Below are 27,158 nucleotides of genomic sequence, written 5' to 3' on the forward strand. Positions count from 1 at the left end.
TCAATCAATCAATCAATCAACTCCTATCAACATCCAACCCTTAATAATACTCAACCATTTCAAATCTTAATAATACCTAACAATTTTAACTGTTACCAATCAACCAACCAATCAAATTGTATTTATATAGCCCTTGATCACGAGCGTCACATAGGACCAAATGACTCGCATGCACACATGAAAGAGAAAAATAATATTGCTGTTACTTCATCTACTTTTCCCTCACTAAGTCATCTGCTGTGGTTTCCCTGGAAACAAGGCACAGTGTGATCCACGTGACTCAGTGGTAGTGCCACAAAATTCATATCCTTACTTACTGTGTGTGTGTTTGTGTGCGTGCATAAAAAGAAAATGAAAGTGCATGTCAGGACATGAAGGCTAACAGTGGGTTGCCCTCCAGGCCTTCGTCATAGTTTTTGGCATCACTAAATGTAAACAAAATCTAAAGCGCTAAGCTTTTGTAAAAGTCATAGAGTTTATAAGCAGGAATATGATAATTTTTTGGGCTGCAATTAATCGGTTGAATTGATTAATTAAATTAGAAAACACATTTTGATTTATAACATGCTGCTTTGATTAATCGTTTAATGAGTGTAACTAATATAACTTTATCAAATATGGACCACATGGCGTGCCCAGAACTTTAAATGCGCAGACATAGAACCAATGGAAAAAATTATGGAATGTTCTACTAGTTCCACTATAGTAATTTCAAATGTCAACATTCTGGCTTTAAGAAACATTAAAATAAATCAAGAACATAAATTGTGGTAGTCAGTAACAGTTACATTTTTAGATCAAGCAGAAACATATTATGGAATCATGTTTGTTGCTTCTGGCTTTTAAAACAGCTTGCTGTATCTGAGGCATGGACTTAATGATTGCAAACAGTATTCATCATCAGTCTTGCTCCAACTTTCTCTGATTATTTTTGTCAAATCAACTTTCCAAGTCGGAGTCTTGTCATGGACCATTTTTTTTCAATTTACACTAGACATTTTCCAATTGGACTGACATCTAAGCTATATGCAGGCTATGACGTTGACCTTCATGTGTCTGTCATCAAAGAAAGCTTGCATTATTATCTTGAAAAATGATGTCATCATCCTCAAACATCTATTCCATTGATGGAATAAGAAAAAGTGTATAATATGTCTATAAAAACTGTATTTATTTATATTTTCATTTATTTAAGATGTAAGGACAGCCACTTTCGCAGTGCAATTACCATACTTAAAATGATAAAAATACGTAATTAATAAATGTTATTATAAATGTGCCCGTTACTACATTACATACTTATATCATGTATATAAAACCTCAATTGGAGGTGTTTGGATGTTTTTTTAAAGGGCTTTATAGGCAAAATAGAGCGGCTCCCATCGCTCCATTGTAGGTGGACTTTAACGCATTTATTTAATATTAAGAATGAAAAATAAATAAATAAATAAAAGAATAACATCCATCGTCACGTCTCTCAATGATTGTGAACAATATGTAAAACACCCAAAAAAGTGCAGTTCCTCTTTAAGCGCTTTCTTACAGTTCAGCAGGGGCAAGAGGGTACAGAGCCCCCTCAAATAAATGTCTTGCCCACTCAAATCAAAAATATTTGAGTTTCAAAACGTATATTTTATTACAAGTTGACAAAATTACGCGCGGTAGCGGAAAAATATGCTGAAAAAGGGACACGCTACAACATTCATATGATATCTTCCCTATTTTCTGTCCATCATCTGTCAGGTTTCGCTAGTTGGAGCGCGTACACACACACGCACGCGCACGCACACGCACACACACACACACACACACACACACACACACACACACACACACACACACACACACACACACACACACACACACACGCCCCTCTCTCCTCACTAAACCAGTGTTGACAAATTAAAAACGAGAATAAAAGTTGTCAGAAACAAAATGCAATCATATCTAATATTGTCATGTAAAAGGGTGGGACAAGTTCAGAATATATTCAATCACAGGGGATCCTTAATAAACTAATAATAATAGCGTACAATATGACAGGGTGGAAGTTAGCGACGAAGGTTGGCCAATCAGATGCTATTCCTTCTGAGAGGAGGAAGTTCAAGTTGAACGTCAAAACTAAAAGGTGTGGATTTAACGTGTTCTACATCATATGTGAACACCTGGGATAAAGTCAATAGGACACATTTTTATTTTTGATGCTATATGTTTTATGATGCCTTCACAACTGTAAGTTAAAGCTGTGTGTATTTGCTGCTTCAGGTGTTATGTCGAAATGAGCTGTTTCGATAAATAGAGTCAGTTGCCATACCTGTTTAAACACCGATGAAAACAACTTTGTAGTAGGGCTGTGCAATATATCGAATATACTCAATATATCGCGGGTTTGTCTGTGTGCGATATAGAAAATTACTATATCGTGATATTCGAGTATACGTTCTCACGCAGTTGCTTTTAGCTGCGGGCATTACACTAAAGGCTTTTCTCACTCTTTCTTGTCTCTCCTTCTCACAGAGACATAAAACAAGCGCACCTTGCTACATACGTCACATACTAACACGCGTGCAACTTCATACGCCCTCGCCGAGCAGACAGGTAACAGCATAGCTGTGATGCTAGCGGTGCGGTGCGAGTGGTAATACGAGAGAAAGAAGGTGCGAATCTGGTAACAAATGAAGGAAGAAGAATGAATTCCCAAGAAAAACAGCATGGGGTCCATCGTCTGGCGGTGGTTTGGCTTCAAGCGGGAATATGTTGAACAGACAACCCTAATATGTCAAGTATGCGGCAAAAGCGTTGCAACAAAAAGTAGCATTACTGCTAATTTGTAGCATTATTTGAAAACTCACCCGCTAGAGAATGAAGAGTGCTTGAAACTCTGCATGTCAACATCTCCGTTCGGTGCCACACTCAACAAAATGCCCAAGCAACCATTTCCAGATCAACACCGTATGAAAAAATAGTTAACAGAAGGAGATAACGTCCGCAGTAACTTACCACATAGCGAAGGACATATACTATTGGATTTCCTATTATGCAGCTCATTTTTATTTGACAGTTATTGAAATATCTTGTGTGACATCATGCACAAAAGCTCACTTTATTTGTTTTAAACTATTGTAGTGGCGTTCTGTACAAAAAGTGCACTTTAATTCAGTGTTGTTTTGATATGTCATCTTAGTGACATCATGCACAAAAGTGCACTAATAGCTTGTTTTAAAATGTCTCTGACAATCTTGCACGTGCTGTTTTGAAATGACATGAATGTTTGTGCCACTTCTTAATAACCATTTAATAAATACAGTTTTGGTAAAATGACTTGGTTGTGATTTCCCTCTCTGCATGAAAGTTTAAAATTAGTAATGCAGTATGAACAAGAATGTTTTAATGTAGACACATAGAATCATCATACTGCTGTGATTATATGCATCAAGTGTTAATTCAAGGCTAAGGCAAAATATCGAGATATATATTGTGTATCGTGACATGGCCTAAAAATATCGAGATATTAATAAAAGGCCTACTTTGTAGGCTATTATTATTTGCGCCAATGTGAACTTCCTCACGCTGCAAGTGACTACATGCTTACTGGTCAGTGCACACAGTGAAATAAATATAATTTAAAAGTTTCCAGTTAGTTGGTACAGTAAAACATAACATGGGAAAAAATATGATTATGTCTCAAGTGAGGGCGGTGCTGTCAAGTTTCTTTGTGTAAATAATACAAATAAATAATACAAAACGTTTGAGGGATGATGCAGCCGACCTGATGAGAAGAATGTTTTTATGTTATTCATAAGAAACTGTACTTTTCAGTGTTGTAAATATTGACTATTTTGTGTAATGTCCTACTGAAGGTTAAATTCAGTTTAAGAATTGCCCATTTAGTTAAGTGAAGTGTGGATGAAGGATATTTTATTGTATTTATTTAACTTTATGAGCTGCCACCTTATCGTGGTAGATGAGTTTGTGTGTCCCAATGATTCTAGGAGCTATGTTGTCCGGGGGCTTTATGCCCCCTGGTAGGGTCTCCCAAGACAAACAGGTCCTAGGTGAGGGATAAGACAAAGAGCAGCTCGAAAACCTCCATGAAAAATAAAAACAAAGGACCCAGATTTCCTTCGCCCGGACGCGGGTCACCGGGGCCCCCCTCTGGAGCCAGGCCCGGAGGTGGGGCACGATGGCGAGCGCCTGGTGGCGGGGCCTGTCCCCATGGGGGCCGGCCGGGCACAGCCCGAAGAGGCAACGTGGGTCCCCCCTCCAATGGGCTCACCACCCATAGCAGGGGTCATAGAGGTCGGGTGCAATGTGAGCTGGGCGGCAGCAGAAGGCAGGGCACTTGGCGGTCCGATCCTAGGCTACAGAAGCTAGCTCTTGGGACGTGGAACGTCACCTTGCTGGAAGGGAAGAAGCCTGAGCTAGTGCGCGAGGTGGAGAAGTTCCGGCTAGATATAGTCGGACTCACTTCGACGCACAGCAAGGGCTCAGGAACCAGTTCTCTCGAGAGGGGCTGTACTCTCTTCCACTCTGGCGTTGCCAGCAGTGAGAGGCGACGGGCTGGAGAGGCAATTCTTGTTGCCCCCCCGGCTCAGAGCCTGCACGTTAGAGTTCAACCCAGTGGACGAGAGAGTAGCTTCCCTTCGCCTTCGGGTGGGGGGAAGGGTCCTGTCTGTGGTTTGCGCTTACGCGCCAAACCGCAGCTCAGAGTACCCACCCTTTTTGGATTCGCTCAAGGGAGTACTTGAGAGTGCTCCCCCGGGTGATTCCCTCGTTCTACTGGGGGACTTCAACTTTCATGTTGGCAACAACAGTGAAACCTGGAGAGGCGTGATTGGGAAGAATGGCCGCCAGGATCTGAACCCGAGCGGTGTTTTGTTATTGGACTTTTGTGCCCGTCACAGATTGTCCATAACGAACACCATGTTCAAACATAAGGGTGTCCATATGTGCACTTGGCACCAGGACACCCTAGGCCGCAGTTCCATGATCGACTTTGTAGTTGTGTCATCGGATTTGCGGCCTCATGTTTTGGACACTCGGGTGAAGAGAGAGGCGGAGCTTTCTACCGATCACCACCTGGTGGTGAGTTGGCTGCGATGGTGGGGGAGGATGCCGGACAGACCTGGCAGGCCCAAACGCATTGTGAGGGTTTGCTGGGGGCGTCTGGCAGAGTCTCCTGTCAGAGAGAGTTTCAATTCCCACCTCCGGAAGAACTTTGAACATGTCACGAGGGAGGTGCTGGACATTGAGTCGGAGTGGACCATGTTCCGCGCCTCTATTGTCGAGGCGGCTTATTGGAGCTGTGGCCGCAAGGTAGTTGGTGCCTGTCGTGGCGGTAATCCTAGAACCCGTTGGTGGACACCGGTAGTGAGGGATGCCGTTAAGCTAAAGAAGGAGTCCTATCGGGGTCTTTTGGCTCATGGGACTCCTGAGGCAGCAGACAGGTACCGACAGGCCAAGCGGCGTGCGGCTTCAGCGGTCGCAGAGGCAAAAACTCGGACATGGGAGGAGTTCGGGGAAGCCATGGAAAACGACTTCCAGACGGCTTTGAAGCAATTCTGGACCACCATCCACCGCCTCAGGAAGGGGAAGCAGTGCACTATCAACACCGTGTATGGTGACCTCGACTGCAGATGTTGTGGATCGGTGGAGGGAATAGCAAAGCAAAACGTAAATAAAAGTCTGCTAACAGCAGAGCCAATAAAATCCAATAAAACACTCCATTTACATTACGTGACTTGAATATTAACCAAATATTAGTCACATTGTTATTAAAAGCGCTAACGGAAACTATGTATAGCAGCGACGTGATAACTACCATTTGTCCCATGTTTACATCATCAAGTGGTCTGCTGTTTCCTTGCTTCCCTGCTCCTTGGAAGTTTATTGTAGATCATAAATCATGCATCTCACCTGGAATGTAGATGGCTAAGGATGGTCAAAGTTGGTACACTTTGAAAGCCATTTATGACCCGGAACTGGCGAGAACGACACAAAAAGACGCTTGACAATCATAATGATTGTGAATGATAGGCTAAATTCCAAAAAAAGTGCAGTTCCCCTTTAAGGGGCTGATTAAAACAAATTCAATTGATGCGTTTTGGTGTGCTTCAGTATTTGTTTTAATGGCGTTCATTTATTTCACATAGAATATTTATCATTGAAATATTCTTTATATGAAAAAAAACGTCTCTCGCATTAGCTTGTAGCTAAAGATGAAGAAGGAAGAGGGAGAAATCAAACGTTAAGGAGAGTGCTGAGAGAAATAAGTCCATGATAATCATTGATTTAAAGAAATAAATAATCAAAATCATGACAGTGTGTGTAGCTAGCAGACTTGGTGAAGCAGCTGGAGCGCAGCACTATTAGTCTGCACCATACCAAAGAAGAATGACTCGATCACGCCAGCCAAAGACGTTAAAAGGATATCTAAACAGCGGACATTTATGTAGGAAAATATGAAGAAGCTGCTGATGGTGTGTTTGACGGAGAACAACATTTATTTTGTTGTACTTGTGCAATGACAATAAATATCCTTCCATCTAGAAGCAGCTGGAAGAAGATACCGTAGAAGTGCACTCTCTAAGGTAAATACTGTACATTATTAAATTACCTCAAAAAACTAATGTATTGTATTGTTTTCATACAATATTTATTATCTAAAAGTTGGTTTTCATTTTTAAAAGGCATGATACATGATACAATTGTGCTGTTTTGAGGACCAATGGATTTAAATGAATGTTTAATTTGGGGAATATTTATTTGAGATACAAGTGTTTTGAGTTACAAGCTCCATCATACAAAGTATAGTGCAGTATTCAGCAGTATATAATGTACATAAAGCATAAGACAGTATATAAAGTAGAGGATACTGTATCCAGTATATATAATATAGTAGAGCATATTAAGTATTAGATAGGTACTTACCCTGCAAACAGACATTTGGTTGGTGGTTAGAGTTCCCGTCTTGTCAGAGCAAATGACAGAAGTGCAGCCAAGAGTCTCCACTGACGGCAGACTTCGCACAATGGCATTCTTCTTGGCCATGCGCCGTGTCCCGAGGGCAAGACAGGTGGTGATGACAGCAGGTAGACCCTCAGGAATGGCGGCCACAGCCAAGGCCACTGCAATCTTAAAGTAGTAGATAGCCCCACGCGCCCAGGAGCCCCCATGGACAGGGTCTCCAAAGTGACCGATGTTGATCATCCACACAGCCACGCAGATCAGAGAGATGACTTTGGAGAGCTGCTGGCTAAACTCATCCAGCTTCTGCTGCAGTGGCGTCTTTTCTTGCTCGGTCGCCGCCATCTGATTGCGGATTTTGCCAATTTCGGTGGCAACACTGGTCGCCACGACAACGCCTGTAGCACGACCAGCGGCGATGTTGGTGCCCTGCAAAAGGTCGGAAGTAAGAGTGATGAAACAACTGACATCCTATTGATCATAAACAAGTCCTAGAAGTTATAGAAAGATGAAGTAAGTAAACTAGCAAGCTAATGAATTGTAGATGATGTTTCATTTCAAAACATTGAAGGTTGACATGAAATAATGAGTTTATGGCCTATCACAAGTGTGGAAGATTTGCTGTCATAATTCTGTACTTAAAGTTGATAAAAAATGATAGAGCAAAAACAGTTGTGCAGTAAAATATGTATCAGTAACTTTACAGCACTGTAATATGAATATATATTGTTCTGTAAATAGTATTAAACATTGGAATTGCATATATTTACTTAATTTACTTTGTGCTAAGCTAGGTAATATTTCATTTGCTTACAGAAAACAGCATGTTTTTCTTGTCTTGATTGACAGCTCTGGGGTCAGGAACTGGGTCAGTGTGTTTGATGATTGACACAGACTCCCCTGAAGAAAACACCAACATCAACAACAACATCTTGATTTTGGAGACAGAAAACAAAAATACATTCAAGCAAAACAGGAAATATATATAATTTCTAATTCCACATACTGTACACATCAGATACAGTGGAACAAATTTATGTCGGTGCCCCTACTGACAGACTCTGTCGACATAAGCGGTTGTCAACCGGAAACCAGGTGTTGTTGCAAGTTTATTTGTGATTGTCAGAAGACATAATAAGAATGTTTGATCATAAAACTAAAATAACTGCTGTGATAATTTGCTTGGATGTTTTGAGTAGAATAACAATGAAGCTTTCTTACCATCTTTCTTCCAGTGGCTAAAAAATAATAATACAAGTGTATAGTTTGTTAGATAAATCCAAGTTAAAACTTAAATGGTTTTATTTGAAAGCTTAATTTGCACTAAGCAGGAAGTGTGTGCATGTTTGAATGTTTTGTAATTAGACAGTAATTATGTTGCTACTTAGTTTTGACAATTTTTATCCACTTCGACTTAAGTGTGCACTTCGTAATAATAAGAAGAACATGGTCGACCAAAACTTGATTAGTTGGTACACAGAATTGTTGGCCACGTAAACGTGTTGTCAACATAGACAAGTTGTCAACAAATACATGTTGTCCACATAAATGTATTAACCACATAAACTTGTAGATGTGTTTTAAACAAAAACGATTTGTTAACAGAAACAAGTGATCAAAATACATGTCTTATCCACATAAATGTGTTGTCAACATAAACGTGTTGTCCACCGAGACGTGTTATCAACATAAATGTTTTGTCCAGACATGTCAACATAAATATTTTGCCCACAGACGTGTTCTCCACCTAGTCATCAACACATTCAGATAATACGAATATCTAATATCAAGTAGACAAAAAATAAAACATGAAATTGAACATGTGGACTAATGAGTGAAGAGAACCTGTCAGGATGGACTGGTCCACTCGTAAGGTGGTGGACTTGATGGTCGTCAACCTGATGTCTGCAGGAACCTTGTCACCAACTGAAGAGGAAAACTTAATTAGAATATCGAAGAGCAGTAAATTAGGTTTAATTTGCAATAAGTGACTTAGTTAATTTGCATTAAATAAAGTGATTAGTTTACAATAAAAACAGTGATTAGTTTACAATAAAGTGATTAGTTCACAGTAAATAAAGTGATTATTTTACATACAATAAATCCACATTAGGTGTCTTAGTGATGCATTTGCATCCATTTATGTCAGCAGGTGACTGTAATGATGTTGTAGAAAAAGTAGGATATCATCATACATGTTGAATTGACAATAAAGACTTGTGGATCTTGGTAATGTCTATGGATGTTCTTATTCATCCAGGTCATTGTATTCTCAGGGCATTCAATTGTTCGCAACTGGACTGTTTGGTTTGTCTTAGAAGACGTTTCGCCTCTCATCCAAGTCGACTTCATCAGTTCATGCTCATAGACTTTAGATTGGTCAGATCTAACCTTATACTTATATTGCCAAATATTTATACTCCAACACCAGGACGGTTTGCTTGGGCAAAGAATGTTTCCGCCCTATCGTATTGAGAAAAACAACTGTTGCGATGTAAAAGAGCAATCCTACTGTCAATGCCAACGACAGTCGTTTAAGTGGAATTTCCCCTCTTTAGCATTGAGGTATTGTTTAGCAAAATGCTCACAGTGGATCAACCACTATCAGTACGCAATAGTCAGAATCACACACGTTTGTATTCCATTAAGTGGTAAACAAATGGCACAAAAGGAGCATTTGTGACCAGAATGTTTTTAAATCCTCTTTTAGGAATGGTTGAAAGGACAGTGTAGTACGGTATGTGGGGGATAGGTGGTGTCGCAGACCACCTCCTCTGTTCAGGGATGATTTTTTAACCTTGATGTAGATCATTCATTCAATCAATCAATCAATGTTTATTTATATAGCCCTAAATCACAAGTGTCTCAAAGGGCTGCACAAGCCACAACGACATCCTCGGTTCAGAGACCACATAAGGGCAAGGAAAAACTCAAAACCCAGTGGGATGTCAATATGACTGACTATGAGAAACCTTGGAGAGGACCGCAGATGTGGGTGACCCCCCTCCCCCTCTAGGGAAGACCGGATGCAATGGACGTCGAGTGGGTCTAGCATAATGTTGTGAAAGTCCAGTCCATGGTGGGGCCAGCAGGAGACCATCCCGAGCGGAGACGAATGATAACGGAGATGGCTTCCCTCACTCCTCTTTCGTACCATTCGTCCTCACTGTCCAGAATCTGTACATTTTTGTCCTCAAAGAAGCGCTATTTCTTCTTGAGGTGCAAGTCGACAGCTGAGTTTTGGCCTTAAGATAGGGCTGGATGATCATGGCAAAAATTATAGTCAGAATTATTTTGATTGCTATTGTAATCACGATTAATAATTATTCATTAATTTGAAAACATGGGTATTCATTGCACCACCACAGCTCTATTGTTTAAATAAAACTGATATAAATTAGTAACCAATAAACTACAACAAGTAAACTACTAATAATAGCAGTAACAATACATTTAAATAACAATAGCAACATAAAAACAATAAAATTCAGTTGTTCCGTTTTAATTGTTTTTAATTCCGTGTTTTACTTTTTACACTGATTTTACCACCATAGAGTGTGTGCTTTTGTGTCAAATACAATCTCATAAAATGTTCTTCAATTAAACGCATAAGTCCTCACATTTATTGGTGAATACATCTTTGGACAATTTTGACCAGTATTTAAGGTCAAAGCATAATAATTGTGAAAATGTAGCAATACGTGCTTTAAGTACATTATGCTGGTGTAAGGAACTTTTTTTTTTTAAACCTTTCTTTTGTTAGCGCAATCAGACCGAATGTGGCGCATTGCGCTATTATTGTAAAGGAAGGAAGTGTGTTGTGCTGTTGTTCTTAGCATGACGAGTAAGGAGACAATTTGAGGTTGTAAAAAATAAAAATAAAAATAAAGCCTCTCAATTTGAGACTGCTGTATGTACATTGTTGTTACATGGATGACGTCATTCACAATAACACAAGCAGATGAGATGTGTTGTGGGTGTATGGATTGTTATTTCTAGCTTTATCTTCGTAGTTTAGTCGCTGTTTCAAGTGGCCGCCTCGAAATTGTTTAGTTCAGGAGAAGGCGGTTGAGTGTGTCGGGGTTAAATGAGCAGTCTCGGACACATTATTTTCCAATACAAATGTTCATTCTCCTCACTATGACATGTCAATTTACCTGATTGCGTTTAACAGTGGATTTTATTTAATTTTTTCGTTTTTCAAATGATTTCAGCTCTGTGTTCAAAGTTTCTGATAACGCCCAGTTTGTGTTCCAGTGGGTGGTGTGAGTCAAAACGTAGGTGTTTATCAGTATGTGTATGTGTATCCCCAACATGGAGGCCCCTGTTCTCTCCAATGTGGACATCTCAGTCCAAAAAAGACAACTTGCTGTTGTCACATGTGAACTTGATGATTTTGTCCACTGAGTCAGTGTGCTTGGTGAAGGCTTGCACTTCTTGGTTTCTGATTTTCACTTAGGTGTCATCCACATATCTGTACCAATGACTTGGTGCCGTTCCCTTAAAGGGGCTCGGAGCGGTCTTTTCCATGTCCTCTATGCAAAGGTTTGCCACAATTGGGGATACAATGGCACAACCGTATTTTTGTGGTTAAAATGTTCCCATGAATTGAAAGTAAGTAGTGTTAAGGCAGAGATCCAGCAAAAAGTATATCTGTTCTGGGCTTAATGTGGATCTATTCTGTAAGGTGTGATCCCCTAGTAGATGTTGCCTCACTGTCTCTACTGCATCCTGGGTAGGAATACAGGTGTAACATGAGTTTCATTGTTGTCCAGTTTTAGGTATCTGACCTTCTCTACAAAGTCCATGGAGTTTTAGACATGATGTGATGTTTTGCCGACCAAAGTTGCTAAAACGTTGACCACATACTTGGCAATATTGCATGTTACAGAGTAAATGCAGCTTACAATGGGTCTGAGAGGAGCCCCATCTTTGTGTATTTTTGGCAGCCCATATATACCAGGGATGGTTTCTTGTGGGTATAATCGGTACTACAATGCACTGTTGATGGTTTCTGACTTTTGTAGTGTTTGCAAGTACTCAATGATTCTCCTCTTGCACCCACTTGTTGGGTCCCCTTTGAGCATTCCATAGGTGTTACAGTCTTTGGGAAGTGTAAGCAAATGGTTTTGGTAATCAGAATTGAGAATTACTGTGCATCTCCCCTTATCTACTGGAAGGATGGTGATATTGTTATCCTTGCTCAGTGATGTTACTGCTTTCCTCTCCTCAAAGGAGAGGTTTGGCAGTGGGGGCTTGGCATTAGAAAAAGCTACTGAAGTTGTTCCCCTTCGGTTTGTGTTCATTGAAATGTATCACCTTATCACAGACCTCTTAAGGCAGGATTCTTTGTAATTTGAGGAGTAAATCGTCAGATTTTACTTTGAGGCTTTCAATTGTAAAATTGACTTGTCTTAATCTCTCGTTCAAGAGTTGTTTTCGTGCCTTCAACGGGATCGTGTCTGTCCTGTAGCCTTTTAATGGTAGAACAAATGCGTAGGCTTGAGGCAATTTTGTCTACATCTCAGGTTGAACCGGAGGTGGTTGCCGTAGTCCGCAACCTTCTGAGCCAACCTTTCATATACTCGCATTGTTTTGAGGGTATCCAAACCAAAATTATTGGAAACATGTCTATGGATGTTTTAATTCATCCAGGTCCCTGTATTCTCTGGGTATTTAATCGTTCGCATGCTCATAGACATAGATTGATCAGATCTAGTCTTAGACTTAAATTGGTTAGATCTAGCGAGCGTGTGTCTGTGTGTGTGTGTGTGTGCGTGCATGCGTGCGTGCGTGCGTGCGTGCGTGCGTGCGTGCGTGCGTGCGTGCGTGCGATGGCTGGGGGCTTCAAGCTGGCCAAGGCTGGACTGTCTGAGGAGGTGAGAGAACATCTTTTAAACACTTTAAGCAAGCATGTTGGAGAATTAGAAGAACCTGCAAACGTCACTCAAAAATGTTCCAATGAAAAGTTGAGGTCAGATATCCAGACTGTGTCGACTAAGGGATTAATGATGAGAGAAGTCATATCACGGTTATTGTGGCCAAAATTATCACGGTTGTTAATTATTTTTTACAGAACTAAAATAAATAGACCCACTGTTAGAAAGGCCGCTATTTTGCATGTTGTGAATTACTTATGCATTACTGATATGAGTGTTCTGGTGGACATTGAGGCATCCTACTCAGTTGCGCTATCCTTGAATGCGCCGTAAAAACACCTCGGTCTCATATTTCTCTTGAACACACCGTAAAAACACCTCGGTTTCGTATTTCTCCGATTATTTATAGATCACTCTGTGGTATTGTACGTTCAATGTGCACAATTAAATAGTTTAGTTGTTTAGACAAGCAATGTGTTTATATACTGTAAGTTATGTTATTTCTTGATGGGGAATATGTTGATTTCTTTTGTTTTCATGTTAGCATTTGAGCTAGGTTAGCGGCAGTCCATTTGTGTGTTTACTAAAGTGCGGTTATCAATCTTAGTTTTTCAATAATCCATCCATCCAACCATTTTCTACCACTTATCTCTTTAAATGATAATACTAACCGTCGAGAGTTTTACCGCGGTTAGCATTAATACTCTCTATTGTTACATCCTTAGTGTTGACAATGACAACATTCAAAGTCAAACAATCTTCACTGCCACTTATGCATAGGCCGGTTTCATGGTGGTTTTGATATTCCATCTTTAACATTTGCAGTTTGTCGTTGTTTTGGTCGAAAAAACAAGCAAGCTTACTTGAATGCTTTCCAAAGTTGTTTGAGATTTCTGTACGACTGGCAAATATCCAAATGGAAAACAAATATTGTCCTGAATTTGGTGGCATTTTCCATTTTATTCACACAAAAAGGTCATAGCTTTTTTTTCTCTTTTTTTGTCCTGTCCAGCTCCTCAGGAAAATCATATTGTTGATGTAGATGCCCATATTTGCTGTACAGATTTAGTTTACAAAAGTGTGGGATAATTCTCTTGTTGCCTTATTTGTACTTGACTTTGATTAAATGGATTTATATTAATGTTTTAGAGCAGGAGGGGATATATATATAAAAAAAAAAGGAAGACAGAGGGGGGAAATTGCGGGGACAAGAGACAACAACAACAATAACAGAACAGCATCAGCAAATACGATACGTACAAATATAATACAAAAAGTGATAGCAAAGAAGCAGTTAGTGAAGTGAATATTAATAACACAGAAATGACAATGAACATTATTGCACTACAAATGGAGCAATTCAAATACCTAAAAATTAGGAGGTCAGCCATTACAGTCAACCTCCAGTTCCTATTATTGTGTGTACTCTAGCGTGAGCCGGATATGTATGTGGGTGGGAACTTAAATGCGATTTAAATTGGTGGACATTAAGGCCATGGTGGGTCCCTACCATGCTGAGCCCCCAAACCCCAAGTGTCCATCATGATGTTAAAATTGAGGGATGGATGAGCAGGGGACAATTCAGGAGGACTGGAGCCCCATAGATGCATCCTCATTCCCTCGCCATGCCTCCCCGCAGGACAATTCCTCTAAGTCCTATGTGTGTGTGTGTGTGTGTGTGTGTGTGTGTGTGTGTGTGTGTGTGTGTGTGTGTGTGTGTGTGCTATAAGTAGGAGGCGCAGAAGGCCCGGACACACACCCCAAAACCCCCCAGTCCATGCAGGAGGCAACCAAGAACTACGGCCAAGAAGCCCCCCCCACACAGCCCATGACCCCGCAGGCGCTCCACACCAGGCCTACGCGACGCAATGCCAGGTCATAGCTTAAAAATGTGTTGTGACAAAAACAAGATGTAAATTGCTGGTGTTGGCTCGAAGTAACCCCACCTATTTCACTATACAGATAGTTCCGCTTCCTAGCCAAGTAAACGTTTGGAGTTAGAGTTGAACAATAAAAATTATATAGTGTCCTGAGAATGGAAAACGAAAGCTCTGAAATCCTACTCTGAACCGGCACTAAAACCGCTGCAGAGAAATAGGTTTTTAAGAGGCTGCTGTGTAAACAACCAATACAGCCAGCATTGCACAATATTCACATGGAGATCACATCACTTGATGCACAGGTTTCCATCTCTTTAGTTCGTCTGTAAACCTTCACGCCATCCTGACAACTTGACCATTGCATTAAAACCTCTAGGAATGTTCCAGTGGAAGCACAAAAGTTTACAAAAGCATTATAATCCTGGTCTGCATTACCTACAAGAGGTCAGAATGCTGCGGGGATGGAACGATAAAGTCAATATTCTTTTTATTTTCTCTCCTTTAAAATACCAGTCGAGGGGAAAAACAAGTAACCTCTATATTGAAGCTATTATCATATATATCTGATTTATGACACCAAAAGACTTCCAAAGTTTGCGAATTAAAGGATATGATCAAAATAGTATACATCTCACAGAGATTCCCTAGCCATCTTGAGTGTTAATCAGCAAGCCAGTCACGTGATCCATGACGTGGAAGTAGCAAACAGATCCCTCACTATGTTCACCGCTCGCTGTACATATCCTACCAAGTGAGACCTACACTGTTACAATGTCTATGTCTCAGATGATAAAATTGTTGATGACTGAAATATGCTGATAGCAACCCAATTTACCGGTAACCTTGGTTGCGGGGGGTGCTGGAGCCTATCTCAGCTGCATTCCGGTGGAAGGCAGCGTACACCCTGGACAAGTCACCAGCCAATCGCAGGGCCAACACAAAAAGACAGACAACATTCACACTCACATTCACATACTAGGGTCAATTTAGTGTTGCCAATCAACCTATCCCCAGGTGCATGTCTTTGGAGGTGGGAGGAAGCCGGAGTACCCGGAGAGAACCCACGCAGTCACGGGGAGAACATGGAAACTACACACAGAAAGACCCCGAGTCAGGGGATCGAACCCAAGACCTTCGTATTGTGAAGCAAATGCAGTAAACCCTGTGTCACCGTGCTGCGATTTATGATTTTGAATGCATAATAAAAAAGCCAAGCACATGTGTTCTTGTCTTAAATAAGGATTGTGAATGATAAACAGCACATCTCTTTCCAATTTTTGCATATTTCCAGTTTGACTGATCCAATAATATGGTCAGAGTGCAGAAGCATTACCCCAGTGACGTAGAATGTACAGAAATTGTCGAAGATATTTGAAGCGGAATATTCAAATTTGTGGTAATTTATGATGTTTAGACTGTATTTTCACAGACTTTGCGGATTGTAAATACAATTGGATACGGTTTTATGGATACAATGAAACACGATTAAGCATATAAAGTCAACTTGTTTTTCCACTCTACTGGTACTCTCCACTTTGAGGTATTTGTGATAAATAATGTCCAGGCATGAAATGGTACAAAATTCAGTACCTAAATCCTAGATTTAGCCTAATGATTACCACAATAACCATAGTCTAGCATAGGTTACCGGTAATAGGAACATATTATAAATAGAATACAAATAAAACTAGAAAGGATTGTGATTCTGTAGTGCAAATAGAATGTAAAAAAACTGACAGCAAACCAAACGAAATAAAAGCCAAATTAAGCACAGCTATGATATCTTCTTGCCACTGAGATACTGTATTTTTTCATGAATCCATTACAAATTATCCATCCATTTTCTACCGCATGTCCCCCTCAGGGTCGCGGGGGGTGCTGGAGCCTATCCCAGCTGCACTCGGGCGGAAGACGGGGTACACCCTGGACAAGTCGCCACCTCTTCGTGTCTAAAATCTTTATCGGTGACGGGGCTAACTAGGAAAGCAGTCTATGGCCCATTATATCAAAAACTTGATTTCAGAACATTCATAACACCGCAAAACCTGTGTCAAAAAAGCTCATACGAATGATTTTAATTTCAAATTTTCCACCTGCAGGCTTAAAAAGATTTAAGTCCACACTTTGAAATACAATTATGTCAACATTAAAAACCATTTGTTAACTGTCAAGAGCATTCTAACCAATCAGAAGCCTGATGGATCAGCTGAGTCGACGCACAATACACAAAAGTTTGACACCAGAAAAAAATCTCTAGCAACGGTAAGCACATGTGAACACGTGTCACAACACAGAAAAAAAATTTAGACTTGCATTTGATCCGAAGCTACTGCTGCCAAAGCTCTGCTCTGTAAACCATCACTGCAAGGAGTTAAGTGGTGAAGGTGTGGGGTGGGACTGGGATATGTCTGTATGCTTGGAGGCATGGCCGTAACTACCATTGAGGACACTGAGGTCATGTCCTCTGTATTTGTTTTAAGTGACAAAAAGAAAAAGATATGACAGACTACTAATGTACTGTGTGTACAATTTCCCTTGTGGATCATTAAAGTTTGTCTAAGTCTAAGTCTAAGTGTAGGACATTATGTGTGCTCTCCTGTACAGCGCCTGAACATCACCATGCGGTAGATCATCCTCTTACAATTTACGATCCTCGGTCATGCACAACTCCAGCAACGTAACAAAATGTAGTCCACTTTTACTATAAACATCATCCGATCCGAAATGTGCTGTCAACATAACATTAACATTAAATTGTACTGACGTGACTAATGTTGGTTTCACCTGAATGAAATGTACAGTATGTGCGGAGGTCTTTGCGATGCATGGGAGGGGCTCATTTTGCATAAAGAAGAACATGTCAAATTATTGGATGACATGGAACTTCATATAACATTTTACTCCAAACGTACTCCTGCCCACATCATGCGCTGTCACTGATAAGAATATGGAAACTAATTTTCATCTTGGACGTCCGGTAGCTCTTGTGGCGCACGTCGTTAATACCCAAATGCCAAAAAAAAGTTGTGGGTTTGATCTCTGCTCATAGTTGAAAATATACCAAGGTTTATAATTTATGTTTTAATGATGTTAAAATTGTTTAATACGCTAAACTTCAGCATATTAATAAAAGAGTGAACTGTTACAAAATGCTGATTGTTATAATATAACACGTGATAGTTGAACCTCAATGAAAGCTTTTGTTATTCTGGAAATTAATTGTGTTGCTCAAGGTAATATTATTTATATGGTGTTGGGATACACATGATGTCAGCCTTTCAAAGCTCCTTTTGGACCACCAATTTTTGACTTCGGTATTTGTCAATTCCTAGTTACGGCCCTGCTTGGAGGTTGCTCAGCTCGGCGTTGACAAAACAGAGTCAGAAGCGTTATTTTTTGCCCAGTATATCCACACATACAAGGAATTTGTATTAGTGTGTTGGTACAAAAAACAATAACATAAGAAGTAAGGCCAAGATAGCAAGAACTGTAAAATAAAATAAGACAGATGTAGAGAACACTTGGCAATATATAAAGTAAAGTTTAAAAAAAAAGTCAAATATATACATATTTACAAAAACAAAAATCACACAAAATGTACACTCGGTGCAAAATATGTAAGTACAGTGAGCGTTAATGCAACGCATAAAAGAAAACAAAAGACAGTTTGCGCCTTCGCATTGTTGTGGTATTTTGTGACTGTGGGGCTGATGAAAGGCAATGACACTGTTAAGTAGTCTGACAGCAGAAGGGAAGAAACTGTTTTTGAGTCGGGATGTTTTGGCAATAATGGAGCACAACCTCTTACCAGAGGGAGGGTCTCAAACAGACCATGTGCATGGTTAGAGGGGTCGTGGTGTACAGGTCATGGAGTGATGGTAGGTTGCAGCCAATCACCGGATGATTAATTGTAATCTGAAGTTATCTTTTGCTCTGGCTGCTGCATAACAAACTGCGATGGAGGAGGAGAGGATGGACTCGATGATGACAGAGTAGAAGTGTGTCATCACGGTCTTTGGCAGGTTAATTTTTTTCACCTGCCGCAAAAAGTAAATCCTCTGCTGTCTTTTTTTGATGAGGGAGGTGATGTTCAGCTCCGACGTAAGGGTGATGGTGGTCTCCAGGAGGCGGAAAGACTCCACGGTGTCGAGTCACCAATGATGATGGGGCCGGGGGCTGCTACATTTTTCCTAAAGTCCACTACTATCTCTACTGTCTTTAGATAGTTGAGCTTATGTTGTTTTTGCTACACTAAGTCACCAGATGACCAACCTCCCACCTGCAAACAGACTCAACTGCACCAGAGATGAGTCCAATAAGAGTGGTGTCGTCTGCGATCTTGAAGAGCTTGACAGACTGGTGACGGGAGGTGCAGCTGTTAGTGTACAGCGAGAAGAGCAGAGGAGAAAGAACACAGCCCCGAGGAGAGCCGGTGTTGACGGTCCTGCTGTCCGAGACATTCTTACCCAGTTTCACCTGCTGTCTCCTGTCAGACAAGAAGTCTGTGATCCACCTGCAGGTGGGGTCAGGCACATTCAGCTCGGAGAGCTTGTCCTGGAGCAAGGCTGAAATTATTGTGTTGAAAGCAGAGCTGCAATCCACAAACAGGATGCTGGCGTAGATTCCTTCTGAGTCCAGATGCATGAGAAAAGTGAGAAGGACCAGGTTGACCGTGTTGCAGCCGATCACCGGATGATTAATTGTAATCTGAAGTTATCTTTTGTTGTTTGAAGTTATCTCCTGTCGGCTGCAACACGGTCAACCTGGTCCTTCTCACTTTTCTCACGCATCTGGACTCAGAAGGAATCTACGCCAGCATCCTGTTTGTGGATTGCAGCTCTGCTTTCAACACAATAATCCCAGCCTTGCTCCAGGACATGCTCTCCGACCTGAATGTGCCTGACCCCACCTGCAGGTGGATCACAGACTTCTTGCCAGCCTATGATGGCTCTGCAGGCAAACTGTGAGGGGTCCAGGATGAGGTCAGTGATGTCTTTAAGGTGTGAGAGCACAAGGCGCTCGAAAGACTTAATCTCCACAGAGGTCAGAGCGACAGGTTATTAAATCCTGTAGTCCTTGTTTTTTGGGGACAGGGATGATGGTGGAAGCCTTGAAGCAGGCTGGCACGTGGCATGTCTCCAATTAGCCCTGTCTCGCTCCTAAAAGCCACCTTTTTTTCCTGCCTTAACCGTCTCAGTTTAGCTGTGAACCAGGGCTTGTTGTTGTTTTAACTCACCATTGTGTGTGATGTTACATATAAGTCCTGGCAAAAGCCAACATATGATGTAACAGCCTCTGTGTACTCATCCAGGCTGTTTGTGGCAGACCTGAAAGCATCCCAGTCAGAACAGTCCAAGCACACCTTTAATGCCTCCACAGCTTCACTGGTCCACTGCTTTGATGACCTCACAACAGGTCATCAAAGCTTTAATTTCTGCTTCTATTAAGGAATCAGGTGAACCATCACGTGGTAGGAGTGGCCCAGGGCAGCGCGAGGGACGGTGTGGTACGTGTTGCTTAGGCCCCGTTTACACTAAACCAGACAAGATTATCCAGGGTAAATCACACCTAACCTTCTCCGTGTCCACACAGAACAATGCCAGTATGCGCGGAAAAAATAAAAAATTCACCTGAGCGTCCTTCTGCTCTAAGCTCTCCAGTAGATGACTTTACTTGACTGTGAAGTTGTTATTTAAAAGAGCTATATTGTAAATAGTGTGCAGTGCATTTTACATTTGTTTACTGTGTTTTGTGTGCAAGTTTTTAAATTAAAATGTATCTCCTTTGAACAATATCCAGTGTTGTGGTATTTCAATTAACTATAATCCAGTGTGCTGTGGGGCCCTATTGTAGTGAATCACACCTGAGCCATCATGCATGAATCAAATCTTTAATCAGCATGACAAAGTAGACAATGCGATAAAGAACATTTTACAACAATTAATCTAGGGATCTAAATACATATATACATATATATATATATATATATATATATATATATATATATATATATATATATATATATATTTATGTGGGCTTTGTACCGAGGATGTCGTTGTGGCTTGTGCAGCCCTTTGAGACACTTGTGATTTAGGGCTATATAAATAAAGATTGATTGATTGATTGATATATAAAGCCATTGTTGTGGGTTGACGCCGCCATTGGGGTATTCTTTCATGAGATATGGCGTCAGGGGATAAGCTGGGTCACCCAAAAGAAAAACAGGGACCAGATCTTCATCTTTCAGCAGTTGTTTGGGACACGAGGGGATGGTTCCATCTTTAAGCTGCGCGCTAATGGCGGAGTTAGCGAAGATGCTGGCATCACGCACGCTGCCTGGCCATTTCACAGTCACATCCATAAAGCAATATTTGTAGTCACACACACATCACATCCACGGGAGGAAGGGACAAAGTTTTTCGGTAAATAGAATCACAGCTGCCCCGGACATTGGAAAGTTCTCTTGCTGTCTGAGAAGTGTTGTATCCGAAATAGCTGCAATCGCCCGTTGCCTTCTCTTAAGATATTGATTTGTGATTTCCAAAAGCGCCTGTGCATGTACAAGAAGGAGAAACACATGTCTGGATGATCCGCCTCCATCTTTGTTATGCGCGTTCTTTTTCTGATGTCACTTCCTGTGCGGGGTGCGGTCTTTCTGGCGTCACTTCCTGTGTGGGCGCGGTCTTTCTGACGTCACTTCCTCTCCGAACTCACTTTGTAAACGATCAATGAGGCCATACAAAGCTAAGTGCCGGAGATTAAAAAAATACACGGCTGACTTACCCGTGTAAAAATTTGTCCGAGGAGGGGACCTTAAACGATGGTTTAGTGTTTATTCGTTTAAGGGGTTAAACGACTTAGTGTAGACATGGCCTTAATGTGGTGTAGCAATAATCCAAAACATTACCCTCTCTGGTGGGACATTTAATAAACTGTTTGTACTTGGGAAGTTTATGACTGAGATTGCCTTTGTTAAAATCACAGAGGACAATAATGGAGGAGTCTGGGTTTGTTTGTTGTGGTTCGTGCACGTTGGTCTACGGTGGAATGTAAACACCAATCAGAATGAATGAAGCAAACTCGCGGGGGGAATAAAAAGTTTTGCAATGAATGACAAAATATTCCAGCTCAGGAGAGCAGTACTTTTGGATCACTGTGACATCCGAACACCAGCCATTGTTTATCAAAACTAATTCTTCCATACAGCTCAGTATCAGCTCACACAGCCTCATCTCCGTGAAACACAAAGCAGAGGACGTATAAAAGTCTCTGTGCCTCTCCATTCGCAGCTGAAGTTCTTCCACTTTGTTGCCCAGTGAGCGCACGTTGGCAAGAAAGATGCCTCGTAGAGCAAAGTGTGGTCCGCACTGGCGGAGACGCACAAGAACCTCCGCCCTTCTTCCTCTAGTGTGTCGTCGTCTCACAGCGCCGACAAAGGCGAGGGCACCTTTGACCAGAATGTCCAATAATTCCACGGATTTCGTATGTGAGGTGGAGTTACAGCCCTTTTATTCATAAGCTCTTCTCTGGTAAAAGAGCTCTGCAAATCTTGACATAAAAATAAGTTAACATAGAGAAACAATCAAAATAGAGCGTACCAACACACATGGCGGAAGTCCCCGGCGCTATCTTGTCAAAACATCCCAGGTGTTCTTGAAGAAGGGGAAGGGATTTTCAGAGCATCTTTTGCGGTACTGGTTTGCTGAGGTGTTTCTAGCACAGCCTTACCAAGGCCATTTGCAAAGGGAATTTAATTGTAGATAAGGATTGTGTGTGTTGTGTGATTAGGACAATGAATGCCAAAGCTCCTGGAAGGATGTGAATAGCTTGTGCATGTTTACCTAATCAAGACTATAAAAGTTTTGAATGTTAAAACTAATAAAGTTGAACTTGCAGCAGCAATACAGTTGATTTGCTTGATGACGTGTGGTGTTGACAAGATGTGTGAGGGCAGTAGAGTGAAGTGTTTTCATGCTTTACTACTTGTGTGGGCTTGTTTGGGTTTCTTGTTGTGTGTAAAGGAAGACGCCTGAATTCCAAACCAGAATTCCAAAGTGCTTTTGGTCACATCAACCCAAACACACATGAAGAAGGACTGAATAAAAAAAGTGCCCATGTAACCAGAAAATTTCATAAAGTCAAATCCGTCGATCAATATTATCATTATTATTATTAAAATAGTAATATTCTTAACTGTTTTAAATATGAGAGATGGGGGAGAGGTTTTGTGGTAGCGGGGGTGTATATTGTAGCCCGGAAGAGTTAGGGCTGCAAGGGATTCTGGGTATTTGTTCTGTTGTGTTTATGTTGTGTTACGGTGCGGATGTTCTCCCAAAATGTGTTTGTCATTTTTGTTTGGTGTGGGTTTACAGTGTGGCGCATATTTGTAACAGTGTTAAAGTTGTTTATATGGCCACCCTCAGTGTGACCTGTATGGCTGTTGATCAAGTATGTCTTGCAGTCACTTACGTGTGTCTGTAGAAGCCGCATACAATATGTGACTGGGCCGGCACGCTGTTTGAATGGAGAAAAAGCGGACGCGACAACAGGTTGTAGAGGACGCTAAAGGCAGTGCCACCACGGCACGCCCTCAATATTGTTGTCTGGGTGAAAATCGGGAGAAATTCGGGAGAATGGTTGCCCTGGGAGATTTTCGGGAGGGGCACTGAAATTCGGGAGTCTCCCGGAAAAATCGGGAGGGTTGGCAAGTATGCTTATATGTAGATTGCATGTAATTCATGTATGTTACATACATTCATGTAGTCGTCTCACCCAAACCCTCCACACTATCAGAAAAAAACTCAACGTCCAAGCAAAGGTGAATTCTCAAAAGCAAAGCAAACTTAACACGCACACACACACACACACACACACTCGTGCCAGAACCAGAGTGACAGCAGGGCTATTTGTAAATCAGATTGCCCACACACGGCAAGTTTACAGAGTGGGTTATATGTGTGTGTGTGTGTGTGTGTGTGTGTGTGTGTGTGTGTGTGTGTGTGTGTGTGTGTGTGTGTGTGTGTAACTGCGTCCAGGTGGTGAGACTGAGCGTATGGAAAGCAAAAGAAAATGGAAAGCTGTGGAAAGTCAAACTGGTCTTTTACCAGGGGAGTCTTACTTTTACACAATTACACACACACACACACACGCACACACACACGCACACACACACGCACGCACGCACGCACGCACACACTACTGGACCGTAGTCCTGGCACCTGCAAATCCTGGGAAAGACTCTTATTTCATCGCAGGGAATTCCCTCGATCGAAACTGGACTGTTTGGTTTATCTTAGAAGACGTTTCGCCTCTCATCCAAGTCAGCTTCATCAGTTCATGCTCATAGACTTAGATTGGTCAGATCTAATGTTTGGTTTGTCTTAGAAGATGTTTCGCCTTTCATCCAAATCTTAGTCAAAGACTAGATCTGACCAATCTAAGTCTATGAGCATGAAGTGAGTGAAGCCGACTTGGATAGAGGCGAAACATCTTCTAAGACAAACCAAACAGTCTGATTGCGATTGATTGAATGCCCTGAGATTACAATGACCTGGATGAATGAGAATATCCATAGACACTCTTATTTAATACAGTTGTGTGGCATTGCAGTGTTTATTTCCACACTCATGAATGGGCGTAAAGTGTGTGTGTGTGTGCGTACGTTTTGAATAAAAATGAAGAGTGCTCACCTGCTACCTCAACTATATCTCCTGGTACAATGTCCCTGGCTTTGATTCTCTGCACTGCCTTGCGGTTCATGCGGTACACTTTTCCCATTTCTGGTTCATATTCTTTCAGAGCCTCAATAGCGTTCTCTGCATTCCGCTCCTGTCCAGACAAAACAACCACATTGGAGAAAAGTTGCAGAAATACATAATTATGAATATTGTTGTGGTATAATCATCATATAGTATAGCATAGAATAGTATAGTACAGTACAGTACATACATTATTTGTGTATGGATTATGTATGTATATATGTGGTTGTGGTTGTTTTTAATTAAGAAAAGGCAGTTCTGCTAAAACTTCCACTATTGCTATATCCATTTGTATTCATTGTAGTATTTGATAGGGATGGGCCAATCAATCCGAGTAGTGAGTATTACTATTACTATAACTTTTAGTACAACAACTACTATAACAGTTACTAGAACTAGAACTACTAATATATCACCATAACTACTACTATAACTGTAACGACTGCTATTACTGTATTTTTCGGAGTATAAGTCGCACTGGAGTATAAGTCGCATTTTTGGGGAAATGTATTTGATAAAAGCCAACACCAAGAGTAGACATTTGAAAGGCAATTTAAAATAAATAAAGAATAGTGAACAACAGGCTGAATAAGTGTACGTTATATGACGCATAAACAACCAACTGAGAACGTGCCTGGTGTGTTAACGTAACATATTATGGTAAGAGTCATTCAAATAACTATAACATATAGAACATGCGATACGTTTACCAAACAATCTGTCACTCCTAATCGCTAAATCCCATGAAATCTTATACGTCTAGTCTCTTACGTGAATGAGCTAAATAATATCATTTGATATTTTACGGTAATGTGTTAATAATTTCACACATAAGTCGCTCCTGAGTATAAGTCGCACCCCCGGCCAAACTATGAAAAAACTGCGACTTATAGTCCAAAAAATACGGTACTATAACTTTTATTTCCACAACTATTACTATAACTACTACTACCAATCTAACTATTACTATAACAATACTATAACTACTACTATTACTATAACAATTACTATAGTTAATACTATAAGTGTTATTATTACTATAACTATTATTACAACTATTATTATAAAAGGTCATTATTTTAAAGTTGGTCTTCTATTGAATGTTTGTACATTTTGAAAAAAAACAATACTTTTTGCTGTTATAAACTGTACATATGCAGGCCGATAGGTTTTTCATCTATTGATTTTTGATGTAAGTTTCTACTAATGCGGGCAGTGGAGAAGTTTCTTCAGCGCTAAAATTATGACTTAAGTGGTGCAGCTGTATTTTCATTGGAACTTAAACTGTATTGACTTTTATTTTAGAAACATATATTAATATAATATTAATATTAATTTAGTTGGAATTTTTTTGATTTAGCACTGCATAGTTTTATGTAAATGTATTTTCATCAGATATTATGAGTCCTATTTTGCAGTATATTTGATTAGTATCTATTTTTGTAATCAGTCTGATGTAAACTTTGATACAAATATTTGTGATTAACACATTATTTCATATAATTTAACAAGATTTATCCTGTTCAACTGTAGGTGTGTTAGATATAATTATTGAATACATTTAAAATCAAGAGTAATATGACTAATTCAGTGTTAATATTTCAGTGACCGCTGTGTAGTAGAAAAGTTGGGCCTTGAGGTCAAAAAAGTTAAGAACCCATGTTCTAACAATGTACTTAAATGTATACAGTATACAACTTTGTGATTTTGTGTATGACACAAGTAATAAAAATGCAGTGAACTCACACGTGCATATTTGATAGCAAGTATGAAAGTATTTGTTATATGAGTATTAGAGTATGAAACAGCTTGTGTATATCTTACCTGCCAGACACCAATGACGGCATTAGCAATGAGGATAAGGAGGATAACGACAGGCTCAACAAAGGCGGTAACCGTCTCCTCACCCTCCTCAAACAGAGCCAACACCTAGACAAACATAAAAGTAAACAATAGCATTAAGTTTGAAACGTTAAGCTATAGAAAACACACGCCTCAAGGTGTAAAAAGTTACTGATAATACTTAATGAATGTTGCACGATACTGTATGTCTGTATGTCATTCTGATTATTAGTCATATATATATTTTGAATCACTATCTTTCCAGGATGGAAAGACAATTAAAAAACACATTTGCAGACTTTAAAAAGTAGGATCGGGTATTTAAGTTTTCTGTCAGAATTACACAGTTATTACACAAAAATGTTATTAAATGTAGTATTGAAGGTTTTCTAATGTCTAACTTTTAAGCCTGAGGCTAACGATTAGTTTGTACGATTAATCGAGTAGTCCGCTAAAACGCACTGTACAGCCTCAATGCATATTTTACAAAATATAGTACAGTAAGAGTATATTTTCCCTAATAAATACTCATCATCAACATTGAAAATGCACTTTTAACAAGTGTGTATAATGAGAAAAATGTACGCTCTCTGGAAGAGGCCATGAGGAAACTATGTGTGCATATTTTAACTTCCTGACACTCCATCAATCTCTATTAGTTACACTAATTAAATGATTAATCCTAATTCACCTTAAAAACTTGTGGTGCTGTTGGTCATATGAATTATTTTGACAGAGGTGAGGAAGCAGGCAGTCACTTGGTTTACAAAAAGTAATTATTGTGTTGAAACCAGCTTTTTAAAAATGTGTTTAAACACCTTAATTAGATTGTA

At 40.3% G+C, this 27,158-nt stretch overlaps 1 protein-coding gene across 4 annotated transcripts in view; it reads right to left on the reverse strand.

The window, feature by feature from the left end:
• The window catches only part of atp2a3 (ATPase sarcoplasmic/endoplasmic reticulum Ca2+ transporting 3), a 140,818-nt gene that overhangs the window by 44,654 nt on the left and 69,006 nt on the right, over positions 1-27,158 (reverse strand). For all 4 annotated transcript variants that reach the window (XM_061963122.1, XM_061963121.2, XM_061963120.2 and 1 more), the window contains 5 exons: positions 26,308-26,412; positions 24,415-24,553; positions 8,812-8,892; positions 7,781-7,866; positions 6,931-7,395 (listed from right to left, as the gene is read on the reverse strand). In XM_061963122.1, the coding sequence (XP_061819106.1) occupies positions 6,931-7,395; positions 7,781-7,866; positions 8,812-8,892; positions 24,415-24,553; positions 26,308-26,412 (876 nt within the window). The remainder of the gene's footprint in view (positions 1-6,930; positions 7,396-7,780; positions 7,867-8,811; positions 8,893-24,414; positions 24,554-26,307; positions 26,413-27,158) is intronic.

This window comes from Nerophis lumbriciformis, linkage group LG09 (assembly GCF_033978685.3).
Source record: "Nerophis lumbriciformis linkage group LG09, RoL_Nlum_v2.1, whole genome shotgun sequence".
NCBI classification, from domain to species: Eukaryota; Metazoa; Chordata; class Actinopteri; order Syngnathiformes; family Syngnathidae; genus Nerophis; species Nerophis lumbriciformis.